At 48.7% G+C, this 25208-nt stretch overlaps 1 protein-coding gene across 1 annotated transcript in view; it reads right to left on the minus strand.

The window, feature by feature from the left end:
- Window positions 1-25208, minus strand: part of IGF2R (insulin like growth factor 2 receptor) — a 98685-nt gene that overhangs the window by 12621 nt on the left and 60856 nt on the right. Inside the window, exons 20-38 of the mRNA XM_074333775.2 lie at window positions 24941-25042; window positions 22893-22994; window positions 21110-21305; window positions 19836-20006; window positions 19111-19254; window positions 18851-19026; window positions 18469-18556; window positions 17684-17899; window positions 16792-16922; window positions 16416-16513; window positions 11035-11171; window positions 9366-9556; window positions 7654-7780; window positions 6735-6854; window positions 6147-6403; window positions 5623-5841; window positions 3948-4097; window positions 1616-1777; window positions 176-383 (exon numbers count right to left, since the gene is read on the minus strand). Coding sequence (XP_074189876.1) covers window positions 176-383; window positions 1616-1777; window positions 3948-4097; window positions 5623-5841; window positions 6147-6403; window positions 6735-6854; window positions 7654-7780; window positions 9366-9556; window positions 11035-11171; window positions 16416-16513; window positions 16792-16922; window positions 17684-17899; window positions 18469-18556; window positions 18851-19026; window positions 19111-19254; window positions 19836-20006; window positions 21110-21305; window positions 22893-22994; window positions 24941-25042 — 2995 coding nt within the window. The remainder of the gene's footprint in view (window positions 1-175; window positions 384-1615; window positions 1778-3947; window positions 4098-5622; window positions 5842-6146; window positions 6404-6734; window positions 6855-7653; window positions 7781-9365; window positions 9557-11034; window positions 11172-16415; window positions 16514-16791; window positions 16923-17683; window positions 17900-18468; window positions 18557-18850; window positions 19027-19110; window positions 19255-19835; window positions 20007-21109; window positions 21306-22892; window positions 22995-24940; window positions 25043-25208) is intronic.

Consider the following 25208-nt stretch of genomic DNA (forward strand, 5'->3'; position numbering starts at 1 on the left):
TTCACAGGCCAGAGAGTGCTCAGGGCCTGAGCACGCGCATGCTGGGGTGTCCCGCGGTGCAATCGGGACCACAGAACTCACTGGATTTGGAACGTCACTCCTCAGTTTTCTCCCGCAGCTCTGTCTAATTTCGCATTTACTAAGAATGTAAATGTTCCCCGTTGCAAAGACTCACCTGGAGGGCAAGTATCTCCATTCGCATAACTTAAAATGACAGCTTCATCCTGGTGCCTGTAATCCAGTCTCATGGATGCCAGCCGTCCAAAAGATGCCCCCTTGCTTCCAGAGAGCAGACAGACACCTCCGTCCTTACAGCCACCTTCGTCCAGGCCCGCTGCCGCCGTGCACACCCCCACGCTGTAGGTGCGCGAGTCTTGAGTCACCTGGACAGACAACACCATGTGGGGCTGTGGATGGGTCTCCAGGTAGAAAGAGCTAGCAGTGCAGGGAGGTGGCGCGTGCAGGAAAGCGGGGCTGTACCTGGTGCCGTGCGTCAGAGCCTCGGAACTCACCTCCCTTCCCTCCAGTCCCGGCCTTCCTCAGGAGGGTGATGGCCTCTGGCCATTGCAAGGACCCACACCCCACTCCACCCCAGGCCTGGCCTGCTTCCTCCCCCTGCCCCATCCCAGTGGCAGCATGCACTAACGGGGGGCCTGTGGTAGGGAGCCAGCTGTGAGAACTCAGGCTGCTCACCCCCTTCCTGACACCACGTCGCCCCACCTGTAACACGGGGAGTGGTGAGGACTAAGTTAATGAGCCTCAAGTGACATTCCAAGATGAAATATGTACCTTACCTTCCTCGCCTGCCCTGGCCTCTGCAGGCTCACACCTGCTGTGCACCTGTTGGGAGGGCCTGTGCCCAGGCCAGCTCTCTGTTACAGGACCCAGGGCACATGATTCAAAGCTGACCACTCACCAGCTGCCATCCCTGGGGAGGTGCCAGGATCTTGTGGGCATGGCCCACAGCTGTATGATTAGATCGTAGGCCTAGAGTTCTAGGGTCCCCTGACCATCAGTGACCCGAGATGGCCACAGCCTCATCAACATAACAAACAGTCCACGACACTCAGGCTGGGAGCAAGACATGCCCTACGCTCGCCCAAATACATCTCAAGTCTGGGAGACCTGCTAGCTCCCTACACCCATCCTCTGTGGTCAGCAAAGTAGCAGCCCGTTTCTCTTAGAGCCAGGCTTACACCAAGTGGCATTCCATGTGGCCTCTGCCAGCTGCGCCAGACCTGGCTCTGCCCCTAAGGGTACGTGGTCTGAAGCCCGTCCCAAGCCACCTCCAGCTCTTCATCTGCGATATAAGGGCCCCCTGCTGACATCACTAGATCATCTAAGCCTCACAAAGCCATAAGGAATGGAAAACTCTGAATCAGCAAGCACAACTCAAGAGTCAGCTGTGGCTGACTGGCCACAGAACCCAGAACCCCCGACAGGCTGATCTGGGTCCCCAGTACAGGGGCTAAGACCGCCGCCATCCCTCCATGCACTGCCTCGGTGGCAACATGTCCTCCAGTGGTCACAGACGTCACATTACCTAAAACACAGTGGGTAGCAGAAGGAATCCAGGCCGCTGCCCGAGATCGCTGGGCCTGGTGAGCGGCATTACCTTGAAGGTGCTTTTGGAAAGGCTGGACAAGTTAAAGCTGTAATACAGCTGTTCATCCGTCAGAGAGCAGCCCTCCACCTTCACTTCGTCAGGACAGACAAGCGGGGTCTCCCACTCGAACACAAAGTCACACTCACTGGTCCTCAGCAGCTCAGGAGTTCCCTGTTCAGAAAAAGAACACGGGTCTTAAAAACCCACGTGGGTTAGGCATGGCATCCTCGCACCGCTCTGCAACCCGACAAGCACCGAGACACCTGCCAGAGGGGCTGCAGCCACAGCTACAAGCAGCTCGGTGCTCTGGGTGACCCACAGCAGCTTGTCCCCAAAAGGGAGGGGCACTCATCATGCCCAGTAACCAACACTGTGCTCTCAGCACTGCCCGGCAGCCCGCCGCACACCCGGGACCCTCGCTTCCTCCAGGCAGTCCCCTGCACTTAGAGACAGACTCCACGCTCCATGCTGCCAGTGCAACAGAAAGGGCGTGGGGGGAGGGGGAAAATGTCACGACACAGAGTGTGTGAAACTGAGACCCCGCCATGGCAAGGAGGGAACTGCACAAGTGCTTCAACACGCGCATAAGCAGCGTCTCCACTCCAACATTTCTAGAAACAGGATATTTACAAGAAGGGCTAGGCATTCCACAGCCAGACGGAGGCTTTTCAATCCATGTATTTATTCCCTCAGTCAACAACAGCCACAAACACAGATGAGGCAGCTGGTGGGGGATTACATTTTTCATTACTGCTGAGAATCATTTTTTCTAGAAACTCAAGTGGAAAAGTATTTCCACTAAGATAAAAACCACAGGGGAAGAAAATGGCTTTAAAATCTTTCCAGAACTGGAATAAACATTCACTGTGGGGGCCCTCATCTCTACAGACACATAAATACTGATCAGTCTCCAGGAGCAGATGCCCTGAGAACTGACCAAAGTCCAGGGCACGTCTGACCTGTGGCTCTGCCGGCAGTTGCAGAGCTAAGCAGGCACACGCTGTTTATCTGGCAACGTGAGATAAGCAAGCGTTCCTCAGACACCCACACAAACACACAGACACGCCTAAGCGACAAAGGAGCTGACGGCTCACAAGGCCAGATAATCCTCACTGCCCACCATGTGTGCACAGGGGCCGTCCAACGGCTCAGGTGCCTGCGGCCTCTGGGTGGAGAGGCCCCAGGTGGCAATCATTTGTCTTTCCCCCTCTCTCTATTACTGTACTGCCCCTCCTTGGCAGGCTACTGCCAGGTCACTGCCTGCCATATCTGGCAGCCTTTCCCTTACAAACCTGCTACTGGCCAAGAAATCAGAAGTCAAGTCATCTTACTGAAAATAGAAGACACATTAGAGAACCACCGTCCATTACCTGAACACCTAGGACCAGCGGAGCCTTAGAATTCGTCATCATTAGCATTATAAGAGGCAATTTGGAATATGTTTCTATTACGTCACACACACACACACACACACACACTCCTGTATCAAGTACGTTAATACTCCAGTAGCAAGAAATGTATGAATATTCACATTAGATGGGACAAATATAGACCATAAGCAGCCTCAGGCCACATGACCAAATCTGCAATGCTTCGTGGATTTCAGAAGCACAGGTGAGGGAGGGGTTGGGGAGCCGAGCTGTCCAGAGCAGAGAGCTCCCCCCTGAGCAGCAGGCAGGGGCCTGGCTGCCACTGCAAGGTGTGTGATGTCAGGCACGTCACTCAGCTGTTCTGAGTCACAGAGAAAAGGGACCATACTCTCCCATTTCTCTCTTCTTCACAGAGGGGGTCATGAGAAAACAGACGCAAAAACTCTATAACAAAATGGTACTCATTATGATAGAAGCCAGTAGTATCTTTTTCAAATGCATGTAAAACAGAAACTAATAACCTCCTCAGAAGTCAAATGTAGAACTTTGTGGAACCTATTTTGATTCCAAGGGTCTTCTTTTGCTTGCTAAGTTCTGCATTTCAGGTGATTGTAGCTGCCAAACGTCTGTCAGACTTCCCAGTAAGAATAGAATGCGTAATGTTATGGTTTTAAAAAAAGAAAAGGTTATGACCCCTTTATACACTGGTAGGCCAAGGTGAATACCACGTCTACACTTAAGTTTTCATGTTTTTAAATGGTAGTAAGCCTGCATGTGCAAAACCCGCCGTGTTAATTCAGGGCGGGCTTACTCACTGCTAAATTCATTCATTAAATTACTCAGATGCTCTACTGCCACGTGTGCTCCAAGGGGGATGCTGTGACTACGGCATCCTTAGATCTGAAACACTCTGTGGGTTTCCAGCTCATCCACACCTCAGTGTCCAGGCTGCAAACAGGCGGCACACTCACCATGCTCACGCCTCTCTTACAGTGGAATGCGATCAGGGAGGTGTAGTTGAAATGCTTGTCCGCTGCGCAGGGAGTACTGCTTTCAAAATTCAAGTAAACTTCATTCGCTACAGGATTGAGTATTGGAGGTCCTGAGACTCGGCCAATATCCTAAACAAAGAAAAATATAAACATTTCAGGAAATTCACTGTTCCCCAGGTTCATACAGAATTGCAAAAATTAGACCTCACCAGTTTGGAACATGAGTAGCCCCTAAAGAAACTGGGTTACAGCACTGAGTACTTGGCAAGCCTTGACAATCAGATGCTACACAGAAAATTCAGTGTTTCGGGGGTTATCAGTTTTGATGCTACGGTTAGTACAATTGTTCTATTTCTACTCATAGTCCATTTTCAAAGACTCCAGGCTACAGGAATTTTTCTCTCCAGCCACATCAAGAATGCTACACAGTCTTCTATGACCTGACGGTGGGAGGCAGAACCCCTGTACATGTCCCATGCTGACCGTCTCCTCACACCTGGCGCTGCACCGGGACTGCCCGCTTACTCGGCAATGCCCCCCAGTCTGTCCACAGGGAGGGCAGAGCTTGTTCTCTGCTCCCTCCCACGACTTAGCACAGCACCTGACACACACTGCCCGCTCAGTCAGTATTTCTGAGGAAATGAACACAGGAATGAGAGACAGATGAACGGCAAGGAGAGGTATGTATGTCTGGGATGAGTGAGTGTGAGGAGGCCACGACAACGCAACACATTCTCCAGTTAAGAGAACTTACTACAATTTTCAAAATCTGAAAAAGGGTAGCCAGGCAATAAAATACAGCAGCTCGAACCTCTCAGAGAAAGACTCACACATCAACACCCCAACCTGCACTGTTGGACTGGATGACACTAACACACGCTTCATCCAGGCCCCCCAACCCCCACACAGCTGTGGCTTTGCTAAATTCACGTCATGGCCAATTTCCCTGCCCACTCCCAGCACCGCACCATGACGATGCCGCACATAATGTCCAGCTTTTAAAAACACATCGAGATGCCTTATGACAGGGCTCACTATTTAAAGAATAAAAAGAGAAAAACCACCTTTGTGCTGCATTTCAAATAATAAAGCCTACCAAGGATTTGACAAAACATGAATATAACTCATGAAGACGACTTCTGAAGATCAAACTCTGTAATTAAAAAATGCTAGTGTAAAACCAAGGCTTTCAAAGCAGAATATTTAGCCATTAGCAAATCTGCTTTTGTCCTTAATTACCACTCATTTAGCAAAGGAAGTGCTTGCATTTCACAAACGTTTCAATGACACAAGACATTGCATTTCAAAGAAACCCAAGCTCTGCCAATGTTCTTTCTTGCACATTACGTAAAACAGTTCTCCACTAGAGTCACCCTTGAGACTCCTAACATGATACAAAACAATGTGCCTATACACGTGTGTTCACATTTTCTTCCACAACTCAAAGACCTCCTGCGTATCGTCGTCAGCTGATAGCTCAACGCACTAATCCTGCCATGACTCTTGCCCCTGGTCACAGAACATACATAGTCCCGCCCCACTTTTCCGTTCTTTCTGCTTGAGTAACTCCGTTGGAAGCAAGGGACACAACATGAAGGTTACTGTTACAAACCTTGCAACAACTGTTTCCCCCGCTTGGATTCCCCACACTTACTATGGGGGCACCGTTGACCGGCACTTTGCACACAGCGGCTCCGGCGGGACAAGGCAGCCCGTGGATAGGATTCAGCGGCTGGCAGATGTTAATGTAGAAGTCGGGGTTGGTGTCGGAGGTGTCATCCTCGCTCTCGTCATACGCCTCGTAACCCCCAGTGCGGTGGATGAGGGGAGACAAGTCGATAATGGAGCTACCATTCTTCACGGAACATTCTGGCTGTTAAAGAGGAAAGAGTTCTTTGGAGTCAAAGTAAAATTTCCCATTACGTCACCCAAAAGAATTTAAAAGCTGATCAACAACAGAAAAAGCACAAAGGGTGAATTAATGGCCCTAGACGTTTGGTTACGTAACACTGGGCACGTTGAACCAGTTATTACTGGGACCACGAGGGGTGGATGAGATACGCTGGGCATCTGCTGGGGGGCCAAGTGGACTGTAGTAAAACTGGTGATGAAACCTGGGTGCACCCAGGCCTCGGGCATGCATTTCTCAATGTCACACGTGCCCAGCCCCACACTCACCATCTGCTCGCACGCCAGAGGCGTGTGCCAGGAAAAGAAGAGTGTGCACGTCTGCTTGTCGAGGGAGATGAGCATGGGCCTGTTGGTGGGCCCGGCCTCAGGCCTACACACAAAGCTGATCACACTCTTGTACCTCAGGCCGGATTTGGAAGGACAGAGGGACCCATCCTCATACACCAGCTGTAACACCTGATCCACGTACATCAGCCTCTTGTTGGCTTTGCCCACACTGATCCTGGTCTGCCCAAAGCAGGCCCCTGCACCAAACATGGAAGGGGAAGGAAAAACACACAATTGTGGGTTCAAATGACAAAGTTTCTGAGGACAACTTTCTGCAAATCTAGACTTTCACATTCATAGTTAACAGTCGTGATTCTGAGTGGCGATGCGGTCTTAGCAAATGTTACACATCTCCTGTCCGTGCATACATCATGCGGCCACCTATCTCCCCCACGTGAGATCAGTGCTGTGGGAGAGGAAGCGGCTAGATCTTGGCTTCTACTCAGCCCTTTGCTGGAGGAATGAGGGTGTGAGGGTGACCTCACAGACAGGACAGACAGACATCAGGCAGGAAGTCGCAGCCCTTACCTACGCCGGGGGAGCAGTTTTGATTCTCCCCACAGATGCTCATGTAGACGAGCCCCTTCTCGCTGTAAGCAGCAGTGTATCCAGTTCTGCCACTTAGAGAGTTCAGATCAAACAGGTGTCCTGAAAGGGGACGGGGACACAGTGACTCCAGGGACCTGAGACTCAGGAGGCCCATCATCAGTGTCACACGTGGATCACAATGGCCGTAGGGCTTCCGACTTCTCACCATGAAACACCACGCCTTTCATTGACGGAGCCCTAAAAAGCCTGACTGTCTGGCCCGTATCACAAGGCCATCAGTCCCCCAATTGCTGAGCTGGCTTGTCTTTTCCCAGAAAAGAGCAGCTCCAAGCATCCTCCTCCGCCTGGAGTTGGGCCACAGAAGCCACTAGGGTTCCAGGGGGACGTGGGAGGCCCACTGGCAACACTCCAGCTGCTATGAACTGCCACCTGCATCTTCCCGGGTCCCCAGTGCAGACATACACTGGAGGTCTCCTCGCCGCCCCATGCTAACTCTGAAGGTGACAAGGACGCTGACTTAGCCAGCTCTGCAATTCTACAGCTGGTGTGACTGGATCCTTCAGAAACAAGAGTCACGGGGAGCACGACTTTCATGAAATGGTTAATCTCCTCTCCACTGAAGGGGAGCCACAAGCCAACAGATTGGACAGGCCCGAGAAAAAGCCAATCATGCACACACAGGACAGAGTGTTGTCGCTTAGGGGGGGCCCTGCTGCCCAGCTTCACATTGGGTCCCTCACTGTGGTGGCTGGTGACAGGCCGGGTCCCTCACTGTGGGGCTGGTGACAGGCAAGGTCCCTTGCTCTGGGGGGCTGGTGGCGGGCAGGGCCCCTCACTGTGGGGCTGGTGGCGGGCAGGTTCCCTTGCTCGGGGGGGCTGATGGTGGGCAAGGTCTCACCTGTGGCGGGGTTGGTGACCTTGCAGTCACCATGCACGTTGCTCCTCACAGGACAGGCGGCTGCAGTGGGCCAGCTGAAAGTGTACTCGCAGTCTTCCACCGCACTGATGAACATAGGCCTGGAGTTCTAGAAGCAAAGGACAGAGAGCTGCTGAGCGGCACACGGCTGATGGCTGATGTTTGTGATAATGTACCGTACAGCAGGCTTCTTGGCAGCACACCGCGAACACATGAAATTTCTGTCCCAATGTCTACGGGTGACAGCAGAGTTAGAAAAAGCAAAGGGTCAGGATTTGTTCCTGAGATACCACTGGAGGCTTCATACACACGCAGGGTCAGAGAGACGTACCCAGATCCGGAAACCCGCGATGGGGGACCAGGCAGGCTTTCCTAGTGCTACAGCATTGTGACAGGGGTTGGGGACAGACTGGACAAAGACGCTCAAAGGGCTACTGTGAGTCACAAATGAGCAAATAAGTGATAACACTGAAAAACAAATGAACTGAAATCTGTTACTCTGAACAAAACAAAGACCCGTCAGTCATTTCTTCAAATCCCCCAGTTGCTCTGTCCGCGTCTGCAATGCAATGCCTCTCGTCCACCTCGGAGCTACTGAGATTCACTCAGCAGGTGACCCCTCCCAGATATACCCGTGACGACTGCCCGGCCACGACTCGGCCACACTGCAGTCCAGCCTCCTGGCACCACGTGCAGAACCCCTCTCCTGTGGCCCTCACGTTCCTATCACAAGTCAGACAGCTCTTCCTCCACCGCCATGAACCTGTGGGCTCAGGTCGGGAGTTGACGGTCTATCCACACCCCAGCAGCTCACACTCAAGTCTAGGCTAAGCTCTGCACAGTCTTCCCAAGAGAAACCTCAGCAGCCACTTCCATCAAAAGGGCCGGCCCCAGGCCCCCAGGCTGCCCCCGCCCTGCCTCCGCCCACCACTGCTCCCAGACACAGCTCGAGTGGGCACGCTGTCCTGACACACAGAGGGCTGGCCCAGCTTGCCATTTCTCCCAAACCAGCTAAACCCCAATCTTACACAAAGCACGTGGGGCTTCACATTAATCTCCCATGCAGACATCTTCCTGTGGTGACAAACAGTCCCAAGAAACCATTACTTTAGCCCACCTGCTTAGCTGCCCAGACCAACCCACAGGGAAGCAACCAGTCACATCACGGGGATGGGACCAGCCCCGTTTACTGTGCACCGACCACCCACCAGAAACAACACCCGGCACTTGACACCTCTTCTCTCTAACCCTCACAGAGATGTGGCAAGATAAGCATGTCTCGTGCTATTAATGGGTGAACAGTTTCGAGTGTCTAACTAATTAACCAAGTGACGCCAGGTGGCAAGCGGAAGAGCTGCCTTTGAGCCAGATCCACCCAACCTTCTGCTTTTCCCAAGCAGCCGCCATGAAGACAAAGGGCGTGTTGTCAACTATCGGTTTTCTCTACAGCCTTTGGGGATCTGAGTGAAACTTTAAAGAGAATCAGTGAATTCTGAAGTCAGAATTGCCAGGTCAGGCATCTCAGGAGCCAGAGAACTGCAGGCCGATGGGATGCCACACTGCCACCAGCTGACAGGCAGAGTCATCCTGAGCTCTCCAACTCCCGTCCCAAGGGAAGTAAGATGTTGGTGACCGTTGAGTCCTACTGTCCCCAAAGCAGCAGCAGCAGCAGGGCTGAGAAAGCTGTCACTTACGACTTGGTTCTCGCTGCAGGTGAATCGGATGGTGGTCGACTTTTTCCGAATCTGGTCTGGACACAAGTCGCCATCAGTGTACTTCAGGACACTGATACCATCTTTCCACTGGGGACCATCCCTCACTCTGCCAAGGTTCACAGGCTTGGAGCCGCCCACCAGACACACGGCCGCTTCCGGAGGGCATGGCTCTGCAACACAACAAGACACAGAAGTCACCTTTGGTTATTTTCCAGTGTTGACTTTAACTTTGTCTGGCAAGTGGTGTCAAACCCACTCCCTTGATTCTAAGAGTCACTCCAAAATAATCTGTCTCTTTTACATACATCAGACGACAACGGTACCACGAGTTCTCGCTCATTTAAATGCTGTTTGACCGGAGATGGACTCAGGTACGCATGGGGTGTGGGGAGAATCCAAGGTGCAACAGCCTGAATTACTTCTGAACCCCAAATGCAATGAAGCTACACTACATAAAGCCAAAGGCACATTTTAAATGGCATACATTTGTGCGCTGTCTTTAATCAAGAAGTCACCAAGACCTCTGAGTTCCCAGGTCCCCAAACATATGTGCCACCTGCCCTGGGTACAGAAGTACTATTCATGGACTAAGACCACGGTGTCACCAATCTTCCCAGCACAGAGCAAGGGAATAGGGCCCACGGCCTCACACTGTGCGGAGGACAGAAACCACTTTAGGTAAAAAAAAAAAAAACAGTGCCCCCTTCGAGTTGAGCCCCAGAATATGTGGGTGAGGCTGTATGAAACTCCAAGAAAATGGGACAAGTGGCCTCTTCGGGATTTCAAGCGGCCGTGGATGGCACCAAGGTTACTGCGGATTGCTCCTGGTCCCACAGGAAGAATTGACTTCTAGTCTCACCACCGGCACTAAGGTTTGGGTGAGTTGGCTTCTGCATCGTAAAAGGACCACTCACCCACGTTACTCTCAATAAATGCAACGAACACACACTGTTCCACACCCTCTTATCTCCTCCTGTCCTACTGTGGGGGCAGAGCCCCAGAAAGCAGTTTCCAGGCTCTCGGCCTCACATAGAAAGGTGTTGGCTCAGGTAGTAAATGGCCATCAACTGTGATTGGATGGCCATCAGCTGTGGCTAGTTGGCCGTCAGCTGTAACCAGTGAGACATTGGCCACTAATATAACTGCTGCGGCTACAGAGGAGAGCCGAGGAGAGTGGAGGAGAGTCGTCGGTCGGTTGGCAGAAAAACGGACAGCAGGTCGCATGTCCGGTGAACCCAGCCTCCAGTGAGACCATAGTGGTATGACTCCCCTACCTATGGCTCCATGGGTGTTCCTTTTTGGCCTCACCATATCCTGCGTTCTTATGTGGGGAGTGGGAGCAGAGACCCCGTAGGCCTCCCTGCACGACACCTACTAAGAAGAATTACCTGCCACCGTGATTAATTCTACCCACCTCCACCTCCTCACATTCACAAAAGGTTACAATGTTCCCAGCAGAGGCTTCAGCACTGACTTATCCTGGGCCACACCAGGGATTGGCCATGAAGACCCTTCACTTGTGCCTCCTGCTGCTTCCTGGCCAAACCACTCATGTCACGGGACGGAATGCACCTGCACAGAGCCGTCCCCACTCGACCTCCCCCCATAAAATGACTCCAGGCCGTCAGGCCCCCGAGAGTCCTCTTACCCGAGCCAGGCTGAGGAGATAGAGACTTGCAAACGTTGATGAGGTAGTGCTCGGTGGCCCCTGTCCTCGTGACTGCTTCCCAGTTGTCACTGTACTTTGACAGGGACGAGAGGTCGTAGTTGTTGCCAGCCCCGTCTCTGTAGGGAAGAGAACACTGCATCAGGTTCACCTGTATTCTGACCGATGCCGTCTGGACAGGCTCAGGACGAGGGGCGCAGTCCACCCTGACAGCCTGGGAGTCAGACGTCCCCCAGGGACAGAACTTTGGACTGGCCCGCTCCCACTTCCAGTCGGAATCAGCAACAACTTGAGTTCAGGAAACTTCAAGACTGAGTTCAATAAAAATATATATTAAAAAAAAAAAAAAAAAACCCACACTGAACACCAAGCCTGAAAAGTGCGTGCTCTCCATGCTCAGGATGGAAGACATCCAGAGACCCAGAACAAAGACACTAGTAAATAGCTAACACACAGGGAGCACCCCCAGCACAGACCGCTCTTAGCAGGCCACCTGCTGTTGACACCTTGAGGCCACCAACAGTCACTGAAACTACGATGGGTCGGTGCTGACCGTTATGCTCGGGCTGCAGGTTTATTTACTGCACACACCCCACATGCTGACAGTGACCGAGAGCCTACCCCACACCAGGTGCCGTCAATGGTGGGTTAAGACCAACACTTGGTACGTGGTCCCCGTGGAGCACCAGGTCCAGGTGAGGACGGAATAATCACAGACGCCACTTCATTAGGTCCAAGCGTATCAGAGGAGAATGAAAAGCAGTCATTCATTCAAAAAATATGAGCTAAGCTGGGGATATTGTATTGAACAAAACGACAAAAATCACCTCTCTTACGAAGTTTATAGAAATTACTAGTGGGAAAAAAGATCATAAACAGGATAAACGTTTTTAACTGTATAGTTTATCAGGAGGCAATGAGGGCTGAACAGGACAAAGGAAGGGAAAGGGGGTCTGAAGTCTGGGGTGAGCGGGGACAGGAGCTGAGATTTTAGACCAAGTCTCCTCACTGGGAGGTGACCTCTGAATAAACTCTGAAAGACATGGCACAGCCAGCCGGCCAGGGACCCAGTAAAGAGCACCACAGGCAAAGGGCCTGAGGCACAGGGAGCCTGGCACCGTCGAAGAAAAGCAAGGAGCCCTGTGTGGCTGGAGCAGAGCGAATGTGAGTGACAGAGCAGGGGGTGAGGCTGCAGGTAATACAGGGTAATATCACGTAGGGCTTTTCAGCTCATAGCAAGAATTCAGCTTGCAGTTCCAAATGAGACCGGAGAAGCACTGCATTGAAGGCTTTCAGCAAAAGAGTGGCCTCATCACACATTTTAACAGGACCACCGAGATCACTGTGCTGGACTAATCCAATGCATGGCAGGGGCAGGAGCGAGGGGCCTGACCCAGAGGTGACTGCGGTGAGGCAGGCACGAGACGAAGGCAGGTTAGAAGCAGGTGGCGCACTGCTGCCAGGAGAGAGAATTCTAGATACTTTGAAGGTCGGTGGGCCACAAGTGGGAAGTGAGGGAGAAAGGCGTGAAGGACAGAGTTGGCGGTAACTGCTATGGAATCTGTGGGAGAGGCAGGGATTTGCAGAATCAGAACCTCAAAAACTTCAGGTAACAGAGTATCCGATAGAGATGTGTTTTAAATGGTTAAAGACCTAAAAGAAGGAATAGAAATGATAACAAAAGGATGCAACCCAGTGTAGGGTGACGCGGAGGAAAGAAATGATGAGCGAGGAAGACTACCAAACAGAACTCCTAGAATGAAGAAAGTCATGAAAATTAAAAAGGCAACGAACTGCTGAAACAGCAAATTAAAATCAGCGGATAAGAGAACAGGCAAATTGGAAAATAGGTCTAAGGACATAGAATACTGTACAGAAACAGATGAAAACGACATTAAAAGACATGTGGACAGAACGGGGAGTAAGACACGGGTAATAGAAGTTCCAAAGGAAAAGGACAGAAGAAATTAGAGGCAACATTCAAAGACTCGGTAGCTGCAAACATTCCGAAACTAATAACAGACATGCATCTTTAGTTTTGGGAAGCACGACCTTCCAAGCAACATAATAACAATAAAACCGCACATAAACCAATCATACTGAGACCCAGAACAAGCACAAGAAAAATGTATACAGAAAAGATAGCTTATCTACAGAAGAATGAAAACAGAACTGACAGAGGGCAGACTCTCTAACAGCAATAGTCTGCACTGGAAGATGATGGAATTCCATACTCAGCTCGTGAGGGTAAAATGAAGGCTTTTCAAATAAACAGGATTTTAATTCTACAGACTCTGTTAGAACTACTGAGCAGTGTTACTCGAAGTGTGGTTTGTACCCCAAGACCAGTCAGCAAGCATGAGGAGCCAGAAAGCAAAGCAATGACTCGATACACTGGTTCCTTCGCTGTCCAGGGGGAGGGTGACACCACTGATTTATATTCTGGTGCAAGCTCCTCGTCCCATCAGAGACCAGTAGCAAATAGTTTGCAAACCAGCACTAAGAGAAGCACTACACTAAACAAAGTTCTTAAAGAAGGAGGAAAATGAAGTCAAAAGGAAGGGGTAATATGCAAAAAGGAATAGCAAGTCAAAGAAAGTGATAGATTTATTTCTTTTCCTTTTTATAAAAAGAAATTTATATAGTCAAGCCACGAATGATTATTTTTGAACAACCACAATAATGACTTCTTTGAGCAATAAGAAAATGAATCACTGCTAAAACACTGGACAACTAGACCATGGAGATGGGACAGGGGGTCAGTGCCAATGCATTCTACATTATTTTATCACTAAAGACATGGGTAGAGTTCTGATTAACTTTAGTTTTTGTTAAGTCAAGGATATATATTTAAGGCAACCATTAAAAGAAAATGGATTATAATTCAGGGAATGGACGATAAAGTTTAAAAAAAAAGAAAACAAAAAAAAGTTATAATTAGTTTCGTCAGAGATCATTACTTATTCGAAATTTAAAATGTAAATTTCCAAAGGATAGTTGGTAGGAAAAATTCAGAAAATCTTCCAGAATGGAGGAAAAACGCAAAGATAAAAGCAACAAACTTTTCACCAGCCATACCATGTACCTGCCTTCAAAACTGTGGGGAAATTATTTTGAATCTCTAATCCTATAGATCGGAGAGCAAAACAATGGCATTTTCAGAAATCCCAGGGGTTCTTTTTAAGTATATGAGAATGTACTCTAACCAAATGAAAAAGGACATGAAATCCAAGAAGCAGTGTAGTGCGGATCCAAGCCCAGAGTGACTCCAGAACAAGCACTAATCAGAAGACCAGAAATCAGAACTGGGAACCACAGACCTTCCTTAAGCAGATGTGATTCACCCGTACACACAGCATCACAAAGAACCAGATCATCTTAGATACAAAGGGAAAGCCAATTATTCTGTCAACAATAAAAGAAAAAGATAGTACAAAATGCCAAGATTAAAAAGCTACCGAGATAGCCAAGTTCCAAATAGGAAGCAAAACAAAATGTGGCATGATTCTTTGGAGCAACTTATGAAACAGAAGGAATGGGAACCTCCTGACCTAAATACTCAGCCTGTTTTCCTTCCAAAAGAGCAGGCTAAGTGACACGGGATTATGCCATTCTCTGTAGATCCAATCACACCATGCAATTTTGCAGTAAATGATGTTCACCCAATATTATAAATGCTGTTTGTTAGTTTTTAATTCTTTAGAATCACCCTGTGAATAAAGTAGGGAAGACCATTAGAGTTACCAAACACAATATAAATATTCTAAACCTTGACAATGTGCCAGTGATGGTTTGTGACAGGAAGGTGAGAATGGAGAGGCAAAGCAGACAGAGGAGAAGGCCGAGGGGCCGGCAGCATCTGAGACCCTCACCTTACACAGCAGGGAGTAAAGAGGTGTTGTGTAAAGGTGAGGGAACAAGAAATAGATCTTGGAGTATAGTATCTAATATTCTACAGGTAGCCGATAACAAATAAAAATGGAACAAAAGTGGAGCTGCATAGACAGGAAAGGAGGATAGCAAAGAAGAATTAAATTTCTCGTCTTTTAAGACAGATCAATACCATTTGAGGTTGACAAACTGGGGTATAGATATCATTTAGAGTCATGGAAAGCTCCAGAAAGAACTACAAGAAGATGTGATAAAAAGTGGAATGAGGTTGAGGTGAGAGAACAGGGGTGGGGGAAGCTTAATTCGTCATATACATTTTTGTGCTCGTATGAATTTATTACAATATATATATATAAACTTCCATCTTAACCAATTATTCAATTTTCCTTTGACTTCATTCTACTTTTAAAAACTTAGCACAACTATTTTTGGAAAAAAGCTTTATGTACAAAGAATATCGAAACAATACTCCTCGTACACAAATATCAGGAAGCTGAAGACAGTCTCAAATGACAGTAAGAGAATAGCTAAGCAAATTATGGCCATCCACCCAGAAGAACAGCGCATATTCATTTGGAAGGAGAGATGAATTTGTTTCACATGAAAATGCTTACAAAACATTAAGTGGAACAGGTAACATTATTAAACTTAAATTATGATTTTAAGTTGCTAAATGTATGCACTTCCATACATTACTAAAACTTCAAAAATTACTACTTTGTCTATATACAAGTAACACGACAGGATAAAAACTGGGAGGAAACATGGAAATGACTCAATTTTTCCCCAGGGAGGGATGCTGTAACTCAGCAATTCTTTTTGGGGTGGGTCTTCACAGAACTGTCAGCAGGTCCCTCAACTATTCAGAACGTCAGACCTACAAAACCAAAATCTCCAGGGACGGCCCCAAGACATAGCCACTCTGTAATAGTTCTGAGGCTGACTGTTGAATTCACACACAGTGAAGCCCTCCACCTCATCGCATGAGCTGCCCAGCACCCAATTTCAGGAGTACATTTGAGCCCCAGGTAAGAACAGACTGGGAGCCAACGACAACCACTGAGAACCTGCAGGCTGGGTGTCACCCCTCATGCTGACAGCCCAACCTGTGCACGTCTGCCATCACACTCTCCACGCCTTCTTCACGGCTGTGTCCCCAGACCAGCAGGGTCTAAGAGAGCAGCAGAGGCCAGGTGACTTCCTGGTCACTCTATTCCACTTACACCTATGAATCATGCAAGGTTTTCTGGTTGGACTCCAATCACTTCCCCATGTGCAACGCAAAATAATCACAGGCTCTCAGCTGTGGCGGTTTTGGGGGTGAACCTAATCCAACTCCTCATTTTACTGCTAAGGCATAGAGAAATCACCTGACTAATCTAATCCCATCGTCCACACCATTAACCATTAAAGCAAAATCCCATCAAGTTTTCGACTGTCCCAAAGCAGTAACAGCATGTGCGTTAACTTACTTGAAAGAACATTCGGTCAGGTCAAAAGGTGGGCAGGCATATTGTGTTCGCCACTCGAACAAGTAGGAACAATCTGAAGTCTCCTTGAGAAACACCGGCTGGAAAAGTCAGAGACAAACACAGGACACGGAAACTTCCGTTAGTTTATACTTTGACTTTTAAAGATGAAACTAGTAAGGGATGATTACATTCATTAAAATCTATGCAAATGGATCAAGGTCTCAACATATTTTCTGTAAATAATGCATTTAAACTAAAGTAAGCAGATTTGATGAAACCTAGGAGCAGATTCGTTTTATAAAGGTAATAGCAGCAGGGAGGGTGAGGTAGGCCCCCCCACCACCCCAGAGACTTCCTGCGGGCTCCAAGCCCTCACCTTCTGGGTGCTGCGGTCGCAGTAGAAGAAGATGGTTGTGGAGCGCTGGTACACCTTATGGCACATGTCCCCCCCGGTGTAGTTCAGTTTCAACAACCCATTCTCATAAGTCAGCTTCTGATTAAGGAGACCTGTTCAAGAAGCAGCTCATTAAACAAGGATTGGTTCCAGAAGTCCCCAGGTCGCCATGCTTTTCATAACAGACACATTACATCGCACACCCTGTATAAACAGACGACCAAGTATACCTGGCCTGGCAGGATTATACCACCCGCTCCCTGTCACATTCCACAGCAGGAAGGATAACACCAGGCTGCTCTCACTCAGAGTTGTGACATTACAGACTGACCCCAGGAAGGATGGCATTCAGACTCCCCTCAGCCTCATCAGCTGTGCAGATGTTACGTCCCCTCCGTGGCCCCGAAGGGTGGCCCACGTACTCACCACGGCAGCTACTTCAACATCTTTCTTAAAGGTTCTTAAACTTATTATCATCTGCCCAGCTGTTGAGATAGCGTGCCAACCAACAGCCAGCCCTGGAAGGTTTACAGCCCAACCCCGTGCTAAGCACGTCTACTTAGACTCAATTCTAGAAAGTACTGCCTCTGAACACCCATTACTGGCTACTTCAGTGGGTCCCGATGTTGCAATAAAGAAATATGACCTTAGAATCAGTAACTGGTATTGCTAAATAAGAATGAAATGAACGCTAACAACACTCGTCAGCATGTATGCTGGTTAAGAATGTCAGAAATCACATCACTAATACGCTATTTTACGAAAACACAACAGTCATGCTTCCCGCCCAAGAATTAGACATATTCTTCAGCGTAACATCTTAAATACGTAATCACACTGCTTTGCAACAAGAGCAGAAGAAAAATCACGGTACCTGCCACTCTTTGGAATCCCTGTGGCCCCGGCTTTTCCTGACACGATGAGATCACCCTGGACGCGTCAGTGGTTGGGCAGACATCTGAAGACAGCTTCCCACAGACCCGGAAGTAGTAGTTGTACTCGCCGGCACTCACGATGGTGTCATTTAGGGCAAGCGGCTTCAGGTCATACAAGTTGCCGTGCCTCGGGTCTTTCACCTCACAGTTGTCTCCTTCAAGAACACATGAGAGGTGAAGGCCAATTGCATTCATGCTTTGAGGCGAACAGTTACATAATTATTAATCAGGCAAGTGCTACTATCTTAAATGTCATTTCCACATGATCTCATTTTGGTTACATACATAAATACAAATTGCCTGGCAAACAGATTTCTAGAAAAGCCTTGGTCACAAGATAAAGATTCACTTAGTCAAACAAAACAAAACAAAACCCCACATTAATGTGTTCAAGTGTGAGAAGCCACTGACCTGTCAATCCAGGTACATGAGAAAAACATCACTGGTGAAGTTAGTGATGTGGTGGAGTAAAAAACTCAAAGATAAGAAATTATCCGTCCACGTCTAATTGCTACACTTGAAACTAACATTGTATGTTAACTATAATTGAAAAAAAAAAAAAAAATCCCTCGATAATAGTAAAAAAAAGTTATCTGTCCACTAATAAGCATTTCATGATCACATGTGTGGCCATTTTTGCAGGGTTTCACATGTAAGGTGCTGTTTAGAATGTCGGCGACTTCATACATTCACAGCCATTAGTGAGCTGGGCCCTGGGCCTCACCTTCTGCTCTGACAACAGGGCAGGCTTCCACCGTCCTCCAGACAAACACGTACTCACAGTCATCCAGAAGCTGAAATGTTGGCGATCCCTATAGTAGAAATCAAAAGTTTACTTTGTTTTCATTTATTTAAAAAAAAAAAAAAAAATCAGTGAAATGACAGCCACATTCATATGCAACTCTTAACCACCACGAGAAAAATATACAGCACTTACAAACCACGTAAGGCCTGGGGGAAATAGCACATTCTTGTCAAACCCTATTGATGGCCTAAAACCCATGAAAACACAGGCAAGCTTTAAATTAGGTAGAAGATTCAGACAGTAGAAGGCCATGGGCAACAGGCAGACAAGACAAGACACGGATAGTTCGTCGCCCGCGCACCAAGGTGTGAGCACATTCGAGCGTTATCCTGGTGGAGAAGCGCTGGTTTCCGCACTTGTCGCCGTTGACGTAGACGATGCTCAGGGACCCGTTAGCTGCGGCTTGAGGACTGATCTGCACGACGCCCAGGTTCCTGCTGCTGTCTTCCGACACCAGGCAAGACCCCACGGCACTGCCTGGAAGAGCCGGGAAATTCATTTGGGTTAGAGGATGGGAGGGGAGGCCGACTGAACTTGGGGGGTCAAATGCTATCCACTCACCATGGCATCCAGGAATATAAGGGAGAGGGTTGCACACACTCAGATAGAAAGTTCTCTTTCTTCCATCAGCCGAGGTGTCCACAGCAGTCCAAGGCTTCCTGACTTTGCTTAAGCCACTCAGATCGTACTCGTTTCCAGCAACATCTGAAATGCAGTGCAAACACGCTGGATATGTCTTTCTTGTTAGCTTTGGACCACCACCTTTCTACCCCAACTGAAGACCGATGGTGCACAAACTTCACCGTCACAACAGAAATGAGATCCACAGGAAGCCAGGGGCTTTCCCTACAGAAACTTACACCCACTCTGACCCTCAAAAACTGCTGTGCTAATGAAGCACCATCGATGTGGAAATACAGGGCCAAGCCACAGAGAACGAGGGGTCCCGGGGACACTGTTCGGCCTGCGGGGTACACCTCACACAGCTTCATCCTCTTCCTTTTTTTCATCCTCAAATAAGGAGCTCTGACAGCGTGTTTGACTTTTCCCCCCACGTTTTCTTCTCTGTTCTTAAGCAGCTTCTGATCCCAAAATAGAGCTTAAAGCCATTAATTAGATACCCAGATTCTCTTCAACAGAAGCATTAACTCTTAGGCATCAAAGAAAACGTGTAACACGAATGGCATGCTGCCTGTCAAATAAAACACACAACACACACACACTCACACATGTGCACACACACACACTTTAACCAGCCTCTCAGAGCCTGGCCCTCCCGGCCGTACCCGTGACCTGGCAATCCACTGGAGAAGGCACGCAGGCCAACGCAGTTTCAAATTCAAAGAAAGTGTTTCGGATCCCCAAGTGCGAGGCGATGTCCTGATGCAGGAACTTGGGGGTTCCTGGGTAAACGTCATCATTGCACACGAAGCGGATGATAAAAGCATCGCTGGTCCCTGGGGAACAAGAAGGCCAGTCTGTAACACAGCAGCAATCACAGCGCAGGCCCAGGACAACGCTCCCACTGGGAACGAGCCTCACAGCCACCTCTGGAACAATGACTAGACTGCCACAAATCCAGGAGAGCAGAGCCATCACCCACTCCCTTCCAGACACTAACTTCTCTGACATCGTCTAAGATGGCATTTGTATTTCCAGCCACCACATCGCACGACTCCCCCTCCTGGGTTCAGCAGGGTGCAGTGGGAGGAGCACAGGTTACAATCCAGGCAGAAGTGGATTCAAATCTCAGCCCTGCTGCTTACTCGCTGAGACCCTGGGCGAATTACTGCACCTCCGTGGGCCTCAGTTTCCTCACCTGCACTAACTGGCAGAGCCAGGACTAGAATCAAGAGACCTGGATCCCAACCCTGGCTCTGCACCAATGAGCTACCGGCTCTGTCCAGGGCACAGGGCCTTCGTCGCTTGTAAAGTGAGGAGGTGGTTAAACAGAAGGGCATGAGCACCAGGGCGGGCAAGAGGCACAAGGCTGGGTGAGAATCCACCGGCGAACGGGCACCCAGAGTTCCAACACAGGAAGCACTCAACAGAGCGCAGCTGTGCCGCCAGCGCCACCACCGGCCTCCCAAAGGTCTGACTTGACCTGGCGCTTGACACCAGGTTTCTGCTGTACAACCCAGTTGCAGAAAAGAGTCAAAATGTTAACAACTTTAATGCAGCAAAATGGTATTTAAAGATATAATGATGACTGATTGAAAGAAGAGGAGGGAAAAAAAGTTTAGGAAAAAAAGAAACTAATTTTTATTACTGTCACCCATCATTGCTTCAGTATCTGGAATAAAAGGGATTAAAAGGAAAAGTGAAAACACTGCACATCAGAGGAACAACTGGAGGAGGCTGAGAAGGCTGCCTGGGAGAAGGGAGCCAACGGGCTCACACCTGAGGGACCTGGGACAGCTCAAGAGGACGCATCAGGCTGGTGCACGTGTGCCACAGGCGGCGGACTGAGAGGACACTTATGTTACACACTCAGGAAGGTTTAGTCACAGAACAGCTAGGGCCCTTGTTAGCTACAAAATCAACATGGTTCTGGGCTCACCTTTGGCAGCGGAGTGGGACCCTTCGTAGGTCAGAGTTATAAAACCCTCGGTGGACAGCTGGAGGCTTTTCTCGAGTCCAACCAGCCTTTCTGGCTTCAGGTCCTTGAGATCTTTTGTCTCGGTTTCTGCCTCACAGCCGGAAGCTGGCTTTCCTTGCAAAGTCCCACAGATTGGCATCGTGCCGCACACATTAAACTGTAGGCCAACGGTAAGAACCACACACACCAACTCAGGGTACAGAACTCACCACAAAACAAGAGCCCAGCAACTCAAGGCCTGCCAGGCCGCACAGTGGTTATTTACTATGCAAGTTACGAACTTTCCATGTTTGGGCAGTTTAAGTCCTAGAAATACAAAAGGCAACCATCAAAGTCCCAACGGAAACGCCCATAAATTGCCGCTGGGGCTCAGTATGTGTTTATTTATGTAGCGCTGTACCTCTAAATGCACAAAGACACACTGCAGATAATAGTGCAACATATACGAGAGGATATACATAAGCCACAATTTTACAGTATTTTAAGTTATATTCAAGTTTACATAGTTGAAATCATGTTAATTAAAAACGAGTATAATGTGATACCCATACTTCTTAAAGATGTTGATATCATTCCACTTAAACTCAGTTAAATTCACTGTTGTTGCCAAAATGAAGTAGAATATGCTCTTTGGTACGAAGATAGAAAGACCTTCTATATCTGTTAAGTGTTGATGGACAATACATACAAAATTAACGCCTACGTACAGTGTTTTTCTTAAAGATTCCTATACTTAAGAAATGGCCAGTTAGTGCAATGCCGAGCAGTCAGGGTTCATCTCTTCCAGCATGTTCTCTAGGGGTTCATGTTATCTAAACTATTCTCTCTGGGGTCCAAAGAGGTTCTGGTTTGCCTCTCCCAGGCTTACAGGCAGCTAAACTCACTCTCACCCATAACAAACCTATTATAAACCTCCTGGTATAAACCCGACTCTATAGTAGCAGTTTGGAGTGGAGCGTGGGGAACAACCCCAAGTGCCGCCGGGCGACTCTCCATCCAGGTGTTTTCCTGGGCTGCAGGACAGGCTGTGCGCTGCTCTGCATGAGGTGTACCCACCAAGCTCCCCTCCGCATCACATTTTTATAAGACAGTCTCATCCTAACTTCCTGTTTTCAAAGCTTATTCTCTTCTTCCAAAGTGGATTTTGCCATAAGAATGTAAACAAACCAAAACAAGGATTTTTTTTAAGCTTTCTCCCTTTCTAGTGGTGCTTAGTTCATATCACAGCGGCATTAACATGGAGATTTTCCACCTCGCTGCTCCAGACATCCCGTCAGGGCTGTCTGTGATGGCAGTGCTGTCAAAAGATTCTAGAACGCAGCCATCCAGCTCATTCCCCTTCCACTGGGTAATATAATTACTGCTTCCTCAAAAATTCCAGTGGACACCAGGATCACCTGGAGGGCTGGCCCCACCCCATGGGAATTTGTGTTTCTAACAAGTTCAGGCGATACCAAGGCAGCTGGCCCAGGGAACTCTGCTCTAGACACTCAGTAACATCAGGCATAACTGATTTTCTGAAGAATGACTCCCTTGTGTTTACACTGTACCAGGATGGGGGTGATGGCATTACCTCATTTCCTCCTTAAATCTGGATTCTCTTGTCTTCTCCTGGGTGACAGCTTCCATCCCAGCGCCCTGGACAACTCCTAAGGACACCTGCCTCCCCGGTCACCAGCTGCTGGTGGCGTTAACGCATGCTACCCTCATTTCAAAGCAAACGGGAGTTCATCATGTAACTTACCACAAAGGTCTTCCCGATGCCGGAGACCACGTAGCCTTGGGAACTGTTCAGCGGGTTAAGGTCAAACACAAACCCACTGTTCGGATCCCGTATAGAGCAGGCCTGCAGGGACAAGGCAGGGAAGAGACACGATCAACCAAGTCCTGAAGAGCACGGCACACAGAGCACCTCCCAAACCCATACGTGGGACGTCGCAAACCACGCTCTCTCCACTGACTTACACCCCTGTGAGAAGAGCAGCCCCGGGCATACTCACCAGCCCTCCAGAGCGGGCCCCTGAAGTCTGCCCACGCGTGACACCGGGCTCAGATAGTAAACTTACCCAGAAGCTCTTAAGGCTGCTGTATGTCCCTGACTAAGACCACTGCTGACCTCTGCGGGGAAAGTGAGGAACCACAAGAGACCCATACATCATTTTTTAAAATCCACTTAAGGAAGTTGATCTAAGTGTTCTGTCTTCTGTCTCAGGTATGCACTTAAAAGGAAACGATGGAAGGACAATGAGATGCCTCACTGTCCCTTCTCTCCTTCTAGGTGTCAGGAACGCCCCCCACACCCGACCTGTCTTTTTTCTGCCCCATCTGCCATATGCAGGGAAACAAGCAGCAGCCACAGCCCAGAAAGCGCTGACGGAGGACGGGCTGCAGTATCCTGTCATCCCCGCCTTGCCCGGGAACCCGCGAGGCCAGGACCGTCCTTTTGGGTGACCTGGGCTCTGCCTTCAAAGGATCTGCTGCCCAGCGGAGATTTTTAAAAGGGAGGGAGGGAAATATGAGGTGTGATCAAAAAATACGATGAATGTTTAAATTTTAAAAAGCTTATTACAGTAAAAGACACATTGCCATGAATCCCCCTCAAAATATTCCCCCTCACTTCAAACACGCTTATCCCAGTTCTTGCCACTTTCTGAAGCAGTTCTGGAAGTCCTCTTTCATGAGTGTCTTTAGTTGCACTGTCCTGGCTGCCTCGATGTCCTGAATTATTTTTACTTTGGGGAAGAGCCAGAAGGTGCACGGTGCCAGATCCGGAAATAAAGTGGATCAGGACACATCGTAATGTTTTTATTTGACAGAAATTGCCATACCAGAAGCGATGTGTGACACAGAGCGTTGTAGTGGTGAAGGATAAAGACACTCGAGAGAGAGGACTTGCAGAGCTGCTTCAGCAAGTGGCAAGAACGACGGGATAAGTGTGTTCGAAGTGAGGGGGAGTATTTTGAGGGGGATTAATGGCAATGTGTCTTTTACTGTAAAAACTTTTTATTTAAAGCTTCGCCGTATTTTTTATCACATCTCGTACGTTGCATTATGAAGACAAACACCCAGTGCTATGAAAACAGGAGCTGCCCTTAGGAGGTCAGAGGACACCGTGCAGAGCAGCTGCTGCGATGTTCTGCAGGAGAGAGCTCACAGAGGCCAAGAGCAAGTGCCAAGGCCGAAGGGTGGACAAGCTCGGACGGCAGCAGGCACATGGCCGAGGAAGAGATGGTGGGAGAGCGGCTGGAATCGGAGCGTTAACACCTTGAGCATCACATTGACACAGATGGGATGTCTCCGATAGGTAACATCACAACAAAACAGATGGGTGTACCCTACAGATGATGATACACTGGAACATACAGGCTGTATCCTATAGATGACACATTAAATAGATGGCTGTGTCCTATAGATAATAACACATTAAAACACCTGGGCTGTATCCTATAGGTGACAGGGCACAGGAATGTTTCAGGTGTTGGAGTCATATATTAACAACTCAGATCTCTGCAGTGACAGAGAACCCCAGAGCCCCCTGGGCTGCCACTACCACATCAAGCAGGTAATCTACAGTAATCGGGGAGTGAAACTGAAGGTCCTAGTTCTTATCCCAGGATGTGGGAGCTGGGCATGGGAGAGGAACGCAGGATGACTTCCAGATGCCTGATGCCAACGCAGAGGAAATGGGGATGCTGGTAACAGACTGGGAACACGAGAAAAGGGGTGAGTGCACAGCCAGCTGCCTGGGTGGCAGGCACAGCTCGGCGAGAGGCCCCGGGGCGGCGCACGTACCTGGTCTGTGTCTGTTGTTATTTGGATGGGACAGGCAGCTTCTGTATTCCACAGGAAAGTGACCACACACTCCCAAATGAGAGAAAATATGGGATGGGTATTCTGAAAGGTTAAATCCAGGAGAAGAGTCGATTTAAGAAAATGGAACTCAATCTAACCCAAAGAATTCCAGCGGATATATAAAAATAGCCCAACCCTCCCGAAAGTTTTTTATATATAGTCAGTCAATATGTTAGGTGCTTAATGAGCATTATCTAATTACAATTTA

Source organism: Rhinolophus sinicus, chromosome 2, assembly GCF_057876585.1.
Source record: "Rhinolophus sinicus isolate RSI-liver-muscle chromosome 2, RSI-T2T, whole genome shotgun sequence".
Lineage (NCBI taxonomy): Eukaryota > Metazoa > Chordata > Mammalia > Chiroptera > Rhinolophidae > Rhinolophus > Rhinolophus sinicus.